This window comes from Pecten maximus, chromosome 13 (genome assembly GCF_902652985.1).
Source record: "Pecten maximus chromosome 13, xPecMax1.1, whole genome shotgun sequence".
Taxonomy (NCBI): domain Eukaryota; kingdom Metazoa; phylum Mollusca; class Bivalvia; order Pectinida; family Pectinidae; genus Pecten; species Pecten maximus.
The window spans coordinates 22,298,575-22,315,089 of NC_047027.1; the positions used below are offsets into that span (position 1 = coordinate 22,298,575).

Genomic DNA, 16,515 nt, shown 5'->3' on the forward strand with positions numbered 1-16,515 from the left:
AGGAAGAGATGACGTAATGAAATTGTGTATGATAGATTTGGCTGATTGTCAGTTTCCGTCACAGTTCGCTGCATACAGCTATATCGTGCTAGGTAGCGCTGTGAAAGGTGGTTATATGTGGTAATGTATTAGAACATTGTAGTGTGTATGCGACCTTTTCACTACTGTATACATGTAGTTGTTTGATATCGTGTAGCTTTTATTTTGCGGTTGTCCCTTTCGGGAGTATTTTGCGGGTTTTAAAATTCGGGCATTACCGCCCTTTCAATATTTTCCAATAAAATGGTAAGCACGTTGAGACGTTTTTATTAATGAATACATGTCAGAAATATTCATGGGATACATATTTTTGCGTAATTTCAACCCCGCGAATATTTCCAAATATGCAGTATATTGCACTCATGTGATAACATTGTTTACTGAGACAGCGCATTTTCAAGAAAGGTTATCCACGGACAACCGGAAGTTGCACTATGTGACATCATATCCTTTCATTTTGATATATTAACCTTCGATGATTCTTGCAATGGATTGTTTTTTCGGGGTTTTTTTTAAAAAGGAAAAAAATATAAATATATATCGTTATAACATTGGTTTGGATAAATCCGTAGAACGATGACACCTTACAAGTTTCTCGGTAGTGGATGGATGTGAACTCATACTACTAGCTAAATTTCGGTTATTAAGAATACAACATGCAAACTACAACCGTTGACCTCTCTGGCATTTGTAGTAGGTCAAGGCAATCTGAAAACAAAACCTCGGTAACAGACCGTAATACAACCAAACACCTTCATACATGTATATTTTATTTCCTGATTTAGTGTGAGAAAGAAACCCACACTTTTGAAGAAATAATACCAATTACTCTATTTCAAATTATAGTATTAAACGTTCTAGATTATATTTCAAACCATCTGGAATAGTCGCACAGAAACTGTTAGACACCAGCCAACTCTTAATACTTAAAAAAGTTTGCCCATTTTGTAAAAATTCCATCATTTTTTGTTGGAATGTCCACATCAGAAATGATCTGTTTATCATGTTACGTACCAACCATTACATCATGATATGCTTTCGCATGGAAGTGTTGATCTAACATTAGAAGAAAATACAACTATTTTTGAAACAGTTCAAATATTCATTCGAAAAGTGATAGATTTTTATAAAGTCTGAAAGAGCAGGCGAGATTAGCCTTTAAACTATCCTCGTATTCCCTGTCTTTCTAATGTATCACATATTGTACTACCATTTCATTTTCCTGGTAGTCTGATCAATCGTGTCAAGGGCTCAGCTTCTGTGTTGGCCACATCAACTGTTACAACGTCAACTGAGTCTTCGGCACGATTGACCACGCTCCATACCGATTAAACCAACACACTACAAAGATGCCAATTAAATATTCAATATATTCTGACCCTATGACATTGAATGTAGTCAAGGTGCAATGTACATATACAACATATCCTCCACCCTTGGACATTGGAATGGATAATGTGTCTTTACAATATTCAACATATTCTGAATTCTTTGACATTGAAAATAGTCAAGTAATTAATCTAAGCAGATGGACAAAATGACGAAACAAAACTGCATTAGAAAGAACTACTACATACATTTTTAATGAAAAGTACAACGACACATAGATTGAAAAACAGACAGAGATCTTCAGGAAAGTCCTTCTGAAATTAACAAAGGAAAATAACTTCTTCCAACACATTTTCTTAAAAAAGTAATTCATCTTAGCACAGCTTTATATCAAAGCATATCGAGTTCCAAACGAATCCCCTGAATTCTGGTGAATTGATATAAGATATTTTTTTTATAATGTATACATACAAAATTAAGATTCAATTAAAGTGATTGATATAATGAGGTAATTTTCTGGGCCAATCTGATAACTCCTGTAATGAGATAGATATATGCATTCCATGCCGTTCATTTATCGGGTTCGTTCCGTTTGTACCGATACGAATCTAATGAACTCATAATAGAACACGCTGTACCAATAGAACCGAACCGCTACCGCTTAAATCCGTGATCACGGAACTGTGATTTTTCATTTGCCCTGTAAAAATACTTTTTGTTAAAAACGAGACGGGAACTGTCCACTTGCGATGAAATTTGATAATCATATGCCGCTGCTTGACGGTAACATTCAATTATTGATTTTAAATCCGTTACGTGGTGAAAAAGGAAAATAATCGTCTTCTTTATGTTGAAAGGGATCGACGGCCGCCATATTGGTAACTCGCTTACGATTCAATTGCGTTGTTTTACATTCTATTGCCGTACCTATTTAGTACAATTGCTACGAACACGATAAAGAAACACATGGATTATGTACATATTAATGTATATAAAAAGGGGATATGATTCAAAATGGTATCCGTATAAGCGGGTATTAGCCTGCAGTATGTGGAAACGATCTCGTCTAATATATATGCTGATCAAACCACGAGTGACAGAATTGTATACCATAGCACTTTACGAAATGAGTGCCATCTAATCTGATGCACAAGGAATAGTAATAACCTTTGATGATTCACATGTTTAAAATTTAGTGGATGGGATATGACTACATCCTGTTGGTGGCAGTATGTCTGTATGTATCCTCTTTAAGCTATTTGCGTGTTGATATCGGTACGTACTTTTCCCGCCATGCTTTGCTACAGCCATGTTTTATGCAGTGTATTCCTATGTCTGTAAGTGATGGCCGAGTGGCTCAGTGGTAACGCATATGTCTTCGACCTAGGCGGCCGGGGTTCGAGTTCCCGATTGAACGTAAAATGTTATCGGCTTACCTGTCCGAACACGTTTTCCTAGTGATTTAGTTCGTGAAATAAATAAAGTTTACATTTAACCTGTAATTTCAAGTAAACGAAAATTATACATTTTCTGGAGACATTACATGGAATTCGGAATTTAATCGGTGTTCTAAAAAACTGACATTTCGAGGCAGTCCTCTGTCGTCCAAATATTGCACTAAACATCAACTATAGGCGAATAGTATCTATATCTCATCAATTTTGTACCTCATTTCAATTAATTTTACGATGATTTAATGTAGTGATGAACCTCAGCAGTCATATTCCATTTGAGCTACGCCCTCGGGGTAGACATACAATCTTATTATATGACTATACTATTAACTCAACGCTGATTGGTCTAAACAGTCCGCATAGGTCAAACTTGGCTGCGAAATTTACCTGTAATGGCGAAAATTCTCACGAGAGGTTGATATTGAAATCCAACAACCCAACAACCCAACCGTTAGCCTCACAGGTTAATTACTAAATAAAAAAAGAGAAAAACTAGAGTAGTAAGAGCTAGTAATTGAGTTAGTGTAAGTGTAAGTGTTAGTAATTAGGTTCGGGTAAGGGTTACTAATCCATAAGTAAAGGGTTTCTAATTAGGACAGGGGAACTTCCGGTGGCCAAAGTGAGTGGACAATGGCGATCGCTAATATATCGATGTAAATCAACGTATATCTGGCTCATCATGGGCTGCTTGACCGACCCAATATGTCTGTGACCATAAGCTGGACATATACTTCTATAATCGCCATATATTCGAGGATGATTTCGATCCATTCGCCAATTATTTCAATGTGAGTAGCTGCCACCTAGATAGCCGCCATGTTTCGCTAATTGATGTGCATATCTTCATGTAATCATCAATTCACCCAAAAACTCAAAATGGAACAATCAATTCAAGACAGCATCAATACCATTAACTCTATCACTGATCCAAATGTTATCAACGAAGTGGTCACCCAACTTATGAGTAATGAACTAATCAAGGACACCTTAATGTCAAAGCTGGGTATTTCAGACCTCCAAAACAAAATTTCTCTCATGGAAAAAAGACAGGACGATAGTGACCAATATTCAAGGCGGACATGTCTCAAGTTTAGGGTATTCCGGAGAAAAATGGTGAAGACACTGACGCACTCATTATCAATGCATGTAATAACCAACTTGGCATCAAGATTTCTGTAAAGGACATAAGCCGCACTCACAGGGTGGCCCCAAGACTGATAAATATCCACGGGATATCATTGTGAGATTCTTATCATACAGAGTTCGTGCCTCGGTTGATGAGGGTAGATTTACATTATTTGCTAAGGCCAGGGACCCAAACAGTGAGCAAACTCCTCAGCCCCAGTTGTGAATGGGGGATATAACCAGACATTGAGTTGATACCCAACTGTCTGTCTGGTTATATGGTGGCGCAATTTGTTCCCCATCTTTGTATAAAGGGGTTCTAAATATTGGTTTTCATCTGATGTAACAGATATCTTTGTACAAGTTAGTACAAAAAAGTAAAGAGGAACTTTATGTCGTCATTTATATTTTAAATAAATGACATTGTTTCACTTTAAATCTTGGTATCTGTTATATTTTAACCTTTATACAAACAGAGCACATCCTTATATATTTGATGCATAGCTAAAGGCTAATTTATGTTACTTAACATAAATGTTTTAACGATGATCAATGTGAATTAAGTGCATTTTCGGGAGAAGGGAGGTAACTCGTATTTGCCGATTACCAATAATTTTGTTGAGACACGCATGCGCAGGCAGTTTGTTTACAGTGAAAATCTGCAGTGCATGCGTGCGTAATTGGTAGCTATTTTTCCCATATTTTTCATCAAAAGCCACCACCCACCCCTTCCTCCTTACTTCGTCTTTTCTATTTATAATAGACGACATGGCTTATCTCATGATGCAAGTTGTATTAGTAATGTATATGCTTTAAAATGATGTCTGTCTGGTTATGTGGTGGCGCAATTTGTTCCCCATCTTTGTATAAAGGGGTTCTAAATATTGGTTTTCATCTGATGTAACAGATATCTTTGTACAAGTTAGTACAAAAAAGTAAAGAGGAACTTTATGTCGTCATTTATATTTTAAATAAATGACATTGTTTCACTTTCAATCTTGGTGTCTGTTATATTTTAACCTTTATACAAACAGAGCACATCCTTATATATTTGATCAGAGACATATATAAAGATGTCTCTGATTTGATGCATAGCTAAAAGTTATTTATAAATGAAGCCCTGACCCGACAGCGAGCAGCAGTGTTTGCCAAAGCACGATTCCTAAAGAAATCTGGCCTCATATCCGGTACGTGGACTAATGATGGACGGATAGTTGTTAGACATAAAAGTGGCGACAAAGCCCATGTTACCAGGCTCAGCGAGCTATCTTCCTATCCTGACCCCCCTCCCAGACCACCACTTCGTGACACCAAAGTTAGAACGCTAGAGTCGCACCCCGGGACACCTGGACAGCGTCGCTATGTGAAAGCCATTTCACGTGACAAGCAACCCCCAGTCATTGATACCTCCAACTCATTCAGTGCCCTATCTGATGATGAAGGATAGAACTGAAAATCTTCCTCTTGAAATGTTTACATAACAAATAACTCATATAAATAGACTAACTGTTTGCATTCGTCCAACATTGTAAAAGATCACAACTGTTTGCATTTCCTCTTTTTATTCTACTTGTCAATTTATCGCTGATGTAGTTATATGACTCAATTGCATTTTGTATTATGATCTGATGATTATGTATCTACAGATCAATGAACTTCACCACTAGTGTATGCATTTCGCTCAACAGAAATACGTGACGACCGTTCTAACTAATTACAAAACTGTACATGTATATCATTACTGGTACTTGTTCTGAATGTAAAAATAAGCTATATTGAAGTCTGTGCTTATCAATATTAGCCCATTTATATTTTTTTCTTTTTACCAATTAATTAACACAATTATATACTTAATACACTATCAGTAGTGAAACATAGTAATTTATTTATCATAAAGTTTGGTACAAAAATATAAAAATTACTTTCTCATGCACTTTACCAAAACTGATTAGTTTCGACCAAGTGTAAATGATTATGTAAGTGAATCAAAGCAATTAATGTGACCTGTATTTATCATTTTATATTGTATGTACATAGACAATGAATATATGCCACTAATTGAGTATTATCTCGACCTACATGTACGCTCGTAAGCTATTATCATAATGATTATGATTATATATTGAAGTAATCGGTAATTGGGTATTATTGGATAATATCATTGCAAACTAATGTGTAAATGTAAATACTCGTGCAACGTTAAAACAAATTACAAACAAAACTTACCTGTATATATAATGAAAATTTAATCCAAATACAACAACGTAAAATCCATGTAACGATATTTAAAATCGGTGTATATACCAGTCAAGCACAACTTGCCTTTCACGTGCATCTTAGTATGGTTTGATCTCATTTATACTGATAAACCAGTTCAATTAGCCGCTTTTTGTAGTTTTATGTTTATTTCTATACTACCTAATACGTTTAGAATATATTGTTATTCCACTCCAATCGATCTGTTCATCTAAGTGATGGCGGCCACTGATCACAGGGGCTGGGTACAACACGCATGTTTTATTATTATTTCTATGCTTTCTTTTTACTCAAACGCAATTGTATCATTAATGAAAATGTAATCTCACTCTTAATTCAGTTATATTTTCTGATATATCACGCAAGTGTTAAATATGTCCAAAATTTATAGATTTATATTTAATATGAAAATATATTAACCAAAAACCTGTGTTTTCAAGCGTTTCAAGCACTCAGATGAGCCAGAGTCAACTTCCGTTTTATATCACATGTGTACATGTGTTTGTGTGTTGTGTGTTTGCCTTAGTGTTTGTGTTTGTGTGTTGTGTGTCTATGTTAGTGTTTGTGTGTTGTGTGTCTGTCTTAGTGTTATCTTCGTGTTTACATTTATGTCACAGTATCTCACAACTATGTTCAACTGGTTTCCAAGTCTCCTATCAGATGTTGTCTCAGTCTCCCGGAAGATCGCCATCACCTGCCACGATGTCCAGTCATTCCAACTCGATAATGGGTAATAAATATGATTACTTATTAATACAAATTATGGTTGATTGCGATCACCGCCGGAAATGTAAAAAATATCTGGTCCATATGATCTAAATTATCTATATAATGGCTTCTGTAATACTAACTGCATATTTATGTTATCATCTGATTGTTATAATAACTTATCATTTTACCTAGTATCACACTTGATTATTCTTCTTCTCTGTGCTGACATAGAAAGCAATCCTGGCCCGATGCTCAATCTTAACATGGTTCATCTTAATGTACGATCTGTCAGAAACAAAACGTCCCTAATCGAATCTGAACTTGATAATAATGATATCATTTGCCTAAGTGAATCCCATCTAAATCCACTGATAAACGATACTGATGTACAATTACACTCTTATACTACACCACATAGAAAAGATAGAACTACTGGTCCAGGGGTGGGGTTATCATATATTATAAAAATAATATCATTATGAAAAGAAGAGATGACTTAGAGAGGAATGATGTAGAGTTGCTATGGACAGAAGTACAAGTTAATAATCACAAATTTCTTCTCGGTTGTATATATAGACCACCAGATAGCAATGTTAACTATTGGAGCAAACTAGATGAAACACTTACAAGAGCTACTGATACATCATTGGATGTTGTACTTACAGGCGACATTAATATAGACATGATAAATACACCTCTAAATGACCACTTATCAAGAATTCTTATTAAGCATAATTTATCAAGTCTTATCAATGAGCCTACACGGATAACACCCAATAGCGGAACTTCAATTGATTTTATATTTACAAATAACACAACCATTGTTAGAATACCTTTGTATCACCACCATTTTGTAGTGACCACTCGTCAGTTCATGCCAACATATCTTTCAATGTATTCAAACAAGTAAGCTATAAAAAAAACTATGTTGAAATATGATGAAGCTGATTTTGAAAGTATGAATAACGCTATCTTAAATGTTGACTGGTTAAACTTATCACAAAATCAGGACGCTGAATTATATAATACTTCTATAATTACCTGTTTATCGGAACAAATAACACAACTTTATTCCCAAAAAAGTCATAACCATTAGGCCAAATGATAAACCATGGATGAACAACAATATTAGATTAAAGATGAGACAGCGTAACAGAATTCATAAAAATGCGAAGATAAATAATACACCTCATTACTGGCACAGATTCCGCATTCTCAGAAATGAAACTATTGACCTGATTCGTGAAGCAAAATCAAATTATATAAAAAAAACTAGAAAACTCTCTTAATGATAATAATATCCCACCAGATAAATGGTGGAAGATAGCTAAATCCATCACTAGCTTTACAAACAAATCCTCTTCCATTCCCCTCTTGAATCTAATAATCAGATATTCCATCATCCAATTGAAAAAGCTGAAATTTTAAATAGTCATTTCACTAGAATATCTACATCATCCCCTGACCTAGAATTACCTCAAACAGCACAACCCTTCACACCATTTTCACTAACAAATATCCATATCACCGAACAGGATGTATCTGACCAACTAAACATTCTTAACACTAACAAACCACCAGGTCCTGATGGTGTTATTCCCAAAGTTGTTAACAAACTTAGTTCTTCTTTAAAAATTCCCCTAACATTACTATTTAACAAATCTCTGGAATCGGGCACAGTACCAAACAGCTGGAAACAAGCAAACATTAATGCTATAAATACAAAGGAAATGGATCAACTAATGATGTCCTAAATTATAGACCCATCTCAATTACATCTTGCTTCAGCAAAATAATGGAAAAAATGTTTTCAAGTATCTATATAACTACCTTGTTGATAATTCCATTTTAACAGAACATCAGTCTGGTTTTATACCTGGTGATTCTACAGTAAATCAATTATTATTTATTTATAATGAAATTGTTAGTAACATGGATCAGGGTAAGGAGTTAAGATTTGTATTTTGTGATGTTAGTAAGGCCTTTGATCGTGTATGGCATCAATGCCTACTCTATAAACTTAACAAATATGGTATCAAAGATAATCTACTTAATTGGTTTCAAAATTATCTTACCGATAGGTTTCAAAGAGTAAATACTGAGGGTTACTTTTCACAACTCAAGGTTGTTAATGCAGGTGTACCCCAGGGATCTGTTCTTGGGCCTCTTCTTTTTCTTCTTTACATTAATGACATAACTGAACATATTTCTACTAATATCAAGCTGTTTGCAGATGACACCTCACTTTATGTAATCATAGATGAAGATCAAGCACTAGCAGCACAAGCACTAACAACTGATCTTACCAACATGAGTGAATGGGCAAATACTTGGGATATTAAATTCAACCCAAATAAAACTAAATCAGTTATATTCTCAAGGAAACAAAACACAAACCACCCTACTATAACATTTGAAAACAGCCAAATTACTGATACTACATCACACACACATTTAGGACTTACCCTAACAGAAGATGCATCATGGAAACAACATATTCAAAATATTTACAAAAAGGCCTACAATAGACTCAACATCCTTCGCTACATTAAAACTAAAGTCAATCGCAAAGCACTAATATCAATCTATACTGCATTTATCAGACCTATACTAGAATATGCTGACATTGTTTGGGACAATTGCACACAACAATCCAAAGATCTATTAGAATCTGTCCAACTTGAAGCAGCAAGAATCATTACAGGCCTTCGTTCAGGAACTACACACAACAAACTTTACATCGAACTTGGTTGGGAAACTCTGGCTGCCAGACGAGAAAAACACAGATATATAATGTTGTACAAATTGACACATGAGCTAGCACCGCAATACTTACAAAACATATTAACTCCCCTTATTAACAATCCTGATGACAACCCTTATCCTCTTCGACAAACTAGACTTTTTAATCCACCTATATGCACAACAAATAACTACTTCGATAGCTTCATCCCATCTATGTGCCGCACTGCTAATACTAATGATAAAACTCTCCTAGAATCGAATACACTTCAAAATTTCAAGCTACAGTTAGACAAAAACAAAATCCATGAAATGGAATCGGTTAACATTTTTAAAAATGAAGGCGATAGACGAGCAAATATAGTTCTAACACAATTAAGAAATAAATGTAGCGACCTAAATTTTGATTTGCATAATGACCACCTAAAAGACAGCCCAGAATGTACATGTACAAACCACTTAGAAACAGTATCCCATTTCTTTCAAGAATGCCCACTATACAATGACCTGCGTAATAATCTTTTTAACTTTCTTGATAACTGTGCTGCTAACCATAATCATACTTCTATGGAAACCCTAGTAAATGGATGCTCGAACTGTGATGGAAATACAAATAAACTGATGCTACACCAGATTCATTATTATATAGGTAAATCAAATCGTTTCAACTTATACAAAATATAAATTACATGATGCCATTATATCAAATATATTTAGAAATTGATTATGTTATACATATTAAATGGACAGTCTAGTAATTAAACTATTATAACCCCTGTTAGAGTCTGAATTCAGTTGAACACTGCTGTGAATGTACATGTATTTTCACTTGAATAAAATTTAACTTGCCATCACTTCATATTATTTTAATTTTCCTCTATGTACATTTCAATGTATCATTCATGCAGTATTTCCCTTATTTCTTTTATGATTACAGGTACATGTATGATGTAGTGAAATTTTTACTCTAAAAAAACACAGCTTGGTAGATATGACTTATGCAAAATTTTGCATACGGACATTTGGTCTATCTGCCAAACTGTTTACTGAATAACTGTGCTACTATTACATACATATAATTATGTTGATATGTGCTAATTTAATCTGTCATACCTTATAAATACAAATGTATGTTTTGTTTGTATGTGTGTCTGTATGTGTATCTGTATGTGTATGTCCAAAATTAATTAGATATATGTATAAGAGTTATCTCCCTCTCAATATGTGTAAATTTACTGTTTGTTAATTGTAAGTATATATAATTCCATTTCAATTATCCGAATTAAATTTTCCACTTTCTCACTATTTGTCCACCTATAAATTGGAGAGAATTTATTTAGGCCCTGCCTGTTATTCAATCCAATTGACCTTGTAAATAACACCTGTACATATATGCCAATAAAACTTGTTGAAATGAAATGAAATGAAATGAGACAGGGTATATACTTAAATGAAATATACTTAATTAGAATTTTGATTTAAACATATTTTATTGTATCTTAATATATACATGGGAATTGGGCACAAGTTATAAAACTTAGAATCAAACAAGTAATTTGAAATATTAACAGTGATTCATTGTTCCATAGTTTGATATCTTAATACCATCAAGTATTAGCAGGCAAAATGTCTTCACGTATTCACTGTTACAAACAATACTCGGCTGGTGTAAAGTTAAGTACACTGTTACAAACCATACTCGGCCGGCGTAAAGTTAACTAGACTGTTACAAACCATACTCAGCCGGTTTAAAGTTAACTACCTGGTAGACGGTTACAAACCATACTCCACCGGCGTAAAGTTAATTACACTGTTTCAAACCATACCGGCCGGCCAGTGTAAAGTTAATTACACTGTTTCAAACCATACCGGCCGGCCAGTGTAAAGTTAATTACACTGTTTCAAACTATACCCGGCCAGTGTAAAGTTAATTATACTGTTTCAAACCATATTCAGTCGTTTAAAAGTTAACATTCACGGTAACAAACTATACTCAGCCGGTGTAAAGTTAATTGCACTGTTACAAACCACACCCGGCCGGTGTAAAGTTAACGTCACTGTTATAAATCATATCCGGCCAGTGTACAGTTAACTACACTGTAAAAAAAACTATACTCGGCCGGTGTAAAGTTAACTACACTGTTTCAAACCATGCCCGGCCGGTGTACAGTTAACTAGACTGTTTCAAACCATACTCGGCCGGTTTAAAGTTAACTACACTTTTACAAACCATACCCGGCCGGTGTAAAGTTAACTATACTTTTACAAACCATACCCGGCCGGTGTACAGTTAACTAGACTGTTTCAAACCATACTCGGCCGGTGTAAAGTTAACTACACTGTTTCAAACCATACTCGCCCGGTGTAAAGTTACGTACACTGTAAAAAAAACTATACTCGCTCGATGTAAGGTTAACTACACTGTTTCAAACCATGCCCGGCCGGTGTAAAGTTAACTACACTGTTTCAAACCATGCCCGGCCGGTGTAAAGTTAACTTCGCTGTTTCAAACCATACTCGGCCGGTGTAAAGTTAACTACACTGTTACAAACCATATTCAGCCGGTGTAAAGTTAACTACACTGTTTCAAACCATACCCGGCCGGTGTACAGTTAACTACGTATACACGGTCACAAACCATACTCGGCCGGTGTAAAGTTAACTACACTGTTTCAAACCATACCTGGCCGGTGTAAAGTTAACTACACTGTTTCAAACCATACCCGGCCGGTGTAAAGTTAACTACACTGTTACAAACCATACCCGGCCGGTGTAAAGTTAACTACACTGTCACAAACCACACCCGGCCGGTTTAAAGTTAACTACACTGTTTCAAACCATACCCGGCCGGCGTAAAGTTAACTACACTGTTTCAAACCATACTCGCCCGGTGTAAAGTTACGTACACTGTAAAAAAAACTATACTCGCCCGGTGTAAAGTTAACTACACTGTTTCAAACCATACCCGGCCGGTGTACAGTTAACTACACTGTTTCAAACCATACTCAGCCGGCGTAAAGTTAACTACTTTTACAAACCACACCCGGCCGGTGTAAAGTTAACTACACTGTTACAAACCATACCCAGCCGGTGTAAAGTTAACTACTGTTACAAACCATAACCGGCCGGTGTAAAGTTACGTACACTGTAAAAAAAACTATACTCGCCCGGTGTAAAGTTAACTACACTGTTTCAAACCATACCCGGCCGGTGTACAGTTAACTACACTGTTACAAACCACACCCGGCCGGCGTAAAGTTAACTACACTGTTACAAACCATACTCAGCCGGCGTAAAGTTAACTACACTGTTTCAAACCACACCCGGCCGGTGTAAAGTTAACTACTGTTACAAACCATACTCAGCCGGTGTAAAGTTAACTACTGTTACAAACCATACTCAGCCGGCGTAAAGTTAACTACACTGTTACAAACCATACCCGGCCGGTGTAAAGTTAACTACACTGTTTCAAACCATACCTGGCCGGTGTACAGTTAACTACTGTTACAAACCATACTCAGCCGGCGTAAAGTTAACTATCCACTGTTAAATCTCTGTTTTCCAAGTGTTTTATTTCATACAGTGTACTGTTTGCTTGCATTATCAAATAATCCTCTTTTTTCTCTATTGTATTTCAAACACTTGCATGTAAATCGTACGTCTTAGTGTATCATGCAAACAAACTATCATTGGGATTTTATAGAAAATCTTTAAAGGTCCAGCTAGAACGATAAAATCCATGTGGTCCCGTTTCGCGTTGTACATTAATGTATTGGTCGAACTTTCTGAAAAGATGTTATAATGGTATTGCAATCCTAGAAGAAATCAAAGGTGAACAACTCAAGTACTTGTTTATATAATGTCAACGAAAAGAGTTCCTTAAAGGTAGAGATCAACAAGAAATTTTGCATATTGCGACTTGTGCGAAATTTTTCTTGAAGTACACATTGTCAAAATGTTCAACAATGTTTTTTTTTTCTTTAGAAGTTGTCAGCAAATATTTCTTCTTTAACCTTTTTATGAGCTTTCCCCAATTTGCTTAGTTTGTTTGCTATGGCCTCCATTGTGACGCCTTGCTCAATCATATAAGGATGGTCATCTGATACAACCTGATATTTCTCCTTATCAAAAACAAAATCCGGATATCCATGTATAAGCATCAGGCTACATGCAGGCTCCCCATCGGACGCCATCTCAATGCCGGGTGATCCGGATGCTCCGTGTTGAACCCAGCAATCAAACAGCACATTGCGTTCTTCCCGACTATCGGGGTAACCCCATTTTTGGCCGATGGGTTTGCTGCTCCAATATGTTTTCATTTCCTTCAAACGCTTTTCCCCTTCATTGCTCTCAAGGATTCGGACATTTGGATCCCATTGCATTGGCTTTCCGTCGGGGTGACCAAGTAATGCAAACGTATTCTTAGGTGATGCGTGCTTGAAACGTTTGATACCTTCTGGATAGCAAGCTCCTGTGGTTTTATCCTTAACTCGTAACTGTAAAACAGCAAAATCCATTTCTTTGTCTCCCCACAATTCATCCTCAAAATAAAACGTTGGAAGATTATCACTTCCTTTCAAAAAGTTGAACTTGATACAAACATCGTCTGTTTCCAGGAGCGATCTGTCCGGTTCCGAGTGTTTTTCTTTCCCTATAATGAAAAAATACACGTTCTTAAAATTCAAATCTCTTTAATAGTTTTTAATGTCGGGCCATCAGGTTATCTTTGCCTTCATATTTATTGCGATGTGAAGTCATTCGTGTTCGATGACTGTTTGTATGCTTATTTGTCCTGTTGTCACCATCCTGGTTTTCATTTTGAGAATATTGGTTAACAGAAATTTTCGTAATGCAGATGACGCTTATTGTCATTGAAATTAGATCATCTAACAAAAACTTTCTTCTTTGTTGTATTTAAAGACCTCCTATTGCAAACGTTGCTTACTAGAATAAATTTGATAAATTTATTGACACACTAACCAATGTTAACAGTAATTTGATTATTACAGGTGATATAAACCAAAATATGCTCTCTTTTTCTACTAATACAGATCTTGCAAGAATCTTAAGTAAATATCAAATCCAAAATATTATTCAATAACCTACAAGAATCAATAGTACATCAACAACTGGTATTGACATATTCTATGTTAATAATCCCAACATAGTACAGAGATCGGAAGCGTTCTCATCCCTATGTAGTGACCACTGTCCTACTGTTAGGAATCTATGTTTTAAAGTATTAAATGTAAAATCATTTGAAAAAAGATTTTATTAGTTCAAAAACGGAAATTGGAATGAAATGACTAGAGGTCTTCTAGCAATTGATTTGAATACATTAATTGGATCTAATGAGCATGTGAATGAGACAAATAGTATACTTATACATCAAATAAACTTGCTTACTGTAAAGTATATTCCGTGTGAAAGTATAAGAATAAAACCCAATGATAAACCTTTTTCAATTTCAAAATATTTTATTAACAATACATATATAATACATACAAGTATTTATGCATGCAAATACAGCATTGTTAAAAGAATCAGACAACAGGCTAAGCCTATATAAGTCCTCTGCCAGAAAAAAACTTCAGGTTAGACCTGACAGAAAGATGTTACTCTACCTCTTTTGATGCTAAAGTATAATTATAAAGTATTGAAGGTAAATGTATTTAAACAAGAGTAAGACAGTGAGAGGAACCACATACGTCATTCCAATACATAAATAGAAGGTATAATTAACTAAATAGTCCAATGGCATTTCCAAGATTCATAAAAGTACCATTATTCTTTAGTGAAGTAAAAGCACAGCATCTTTCTGTCAGGCCTATAAATGATGACTTGTATGTAATAAAATAATTAATAAGGATTCACTCACACATTCATTCACACATTCATACTAGAATGTTGTTACAATATTATACAAAAACAAAACTTGCTAGAGATAGAAATATATATCTTTATATACTATATTGTATGTTTACTACCAACGTCATGTTACATAGAGAAACGTTTAGATGATTTAATATATAGGTTAACATGATTAAGTATAAAATTCTTCAAATGATCAGATGCATTGAGGATACCATATAATAAACAATGAAGATTTATATAACCTAATAAATTATATATGGATGTAATATGGTGTCTGAAGTTGGAATATAGGCGACGTTGAAAGAAAAAATGTACAATATCCTCTCTAGGTGCACCACACGCACAGGAAGGGTTATCAACCAGGTGATCTTGGAACCTATCAATATTTAAGTTACTTTTAAAATTCCTTAGTTGACATTAAATTAAGTTTCCTCGGAAGAGAATTGATGAACATTTCAGAAACCGGCAAATTAATAGTTGATTTTATACTGCGTTTAAAAGAAGAAACTGAAGAAGATTCTCTTATGGTACTGTCAAGTGCATTCCACATAGTCATTGTTGAAGGAAAGAAACTTTTCATATAGCTAGTAGTTCGTGATTGTGGTATATTGAAGACTCTATTATTTCTGAAGGTATATACATTGTTTACATTTAAAAATGGCTGTATGATATTGAATAGATAAACCTTGGATGGCGAATGAAATTAGAACCAAGTTAAGGAAATAGAATAGATTACATAAAAGAGCTTTGGTTTGGGTTTTTTTAACGTCCTATTTACAGCCAGGGTCATTTAATGACGTGCCAGGTTTTAGAGGTGGAGGAAAGCCGGAGTACCCGAAGAAAATTACCGGCCTACAGTCAGTACCTGGCAATTGCCCCACGTAGGTTTCGAACTCGCAACTAGTTTTAAAGTGTCGGGACACCTTAACCACTCGGCCATCACGGCTTCATACATAAATGAGCTAACCATACCAATAGGGTAAAT

The 16,515-nt window shown here is 35.2% G+C and overlaps 1 protein-coding gene across 2 annotated transcripts in view; it reads right to left on the reverse strand.

Moving 5' to 3' along the window:
* Nucleotides 1-11,136: 11,136 nt before the first annotated feature.
* Nucleotides 11,137-16,515, reverse strand: part of LOC117341087 — a 38,684-nt gene continuing 33,305 nt past the window's right edge. For both annotated transcript variants that reach the window (XM_033902920.1, XM_033902919.1), the window contains one exon: nt 11,137-14,307. In XM_033902920.1, coding sequence (XP_033758811.1) covers nt 13,637-14,307 — 671 coding nt within the window. In that variant the 3' untranslated portion in view covers nt 11,137-13,636. The remainder of the gene's footprint in view (nt 14,308-16,515) is intronic.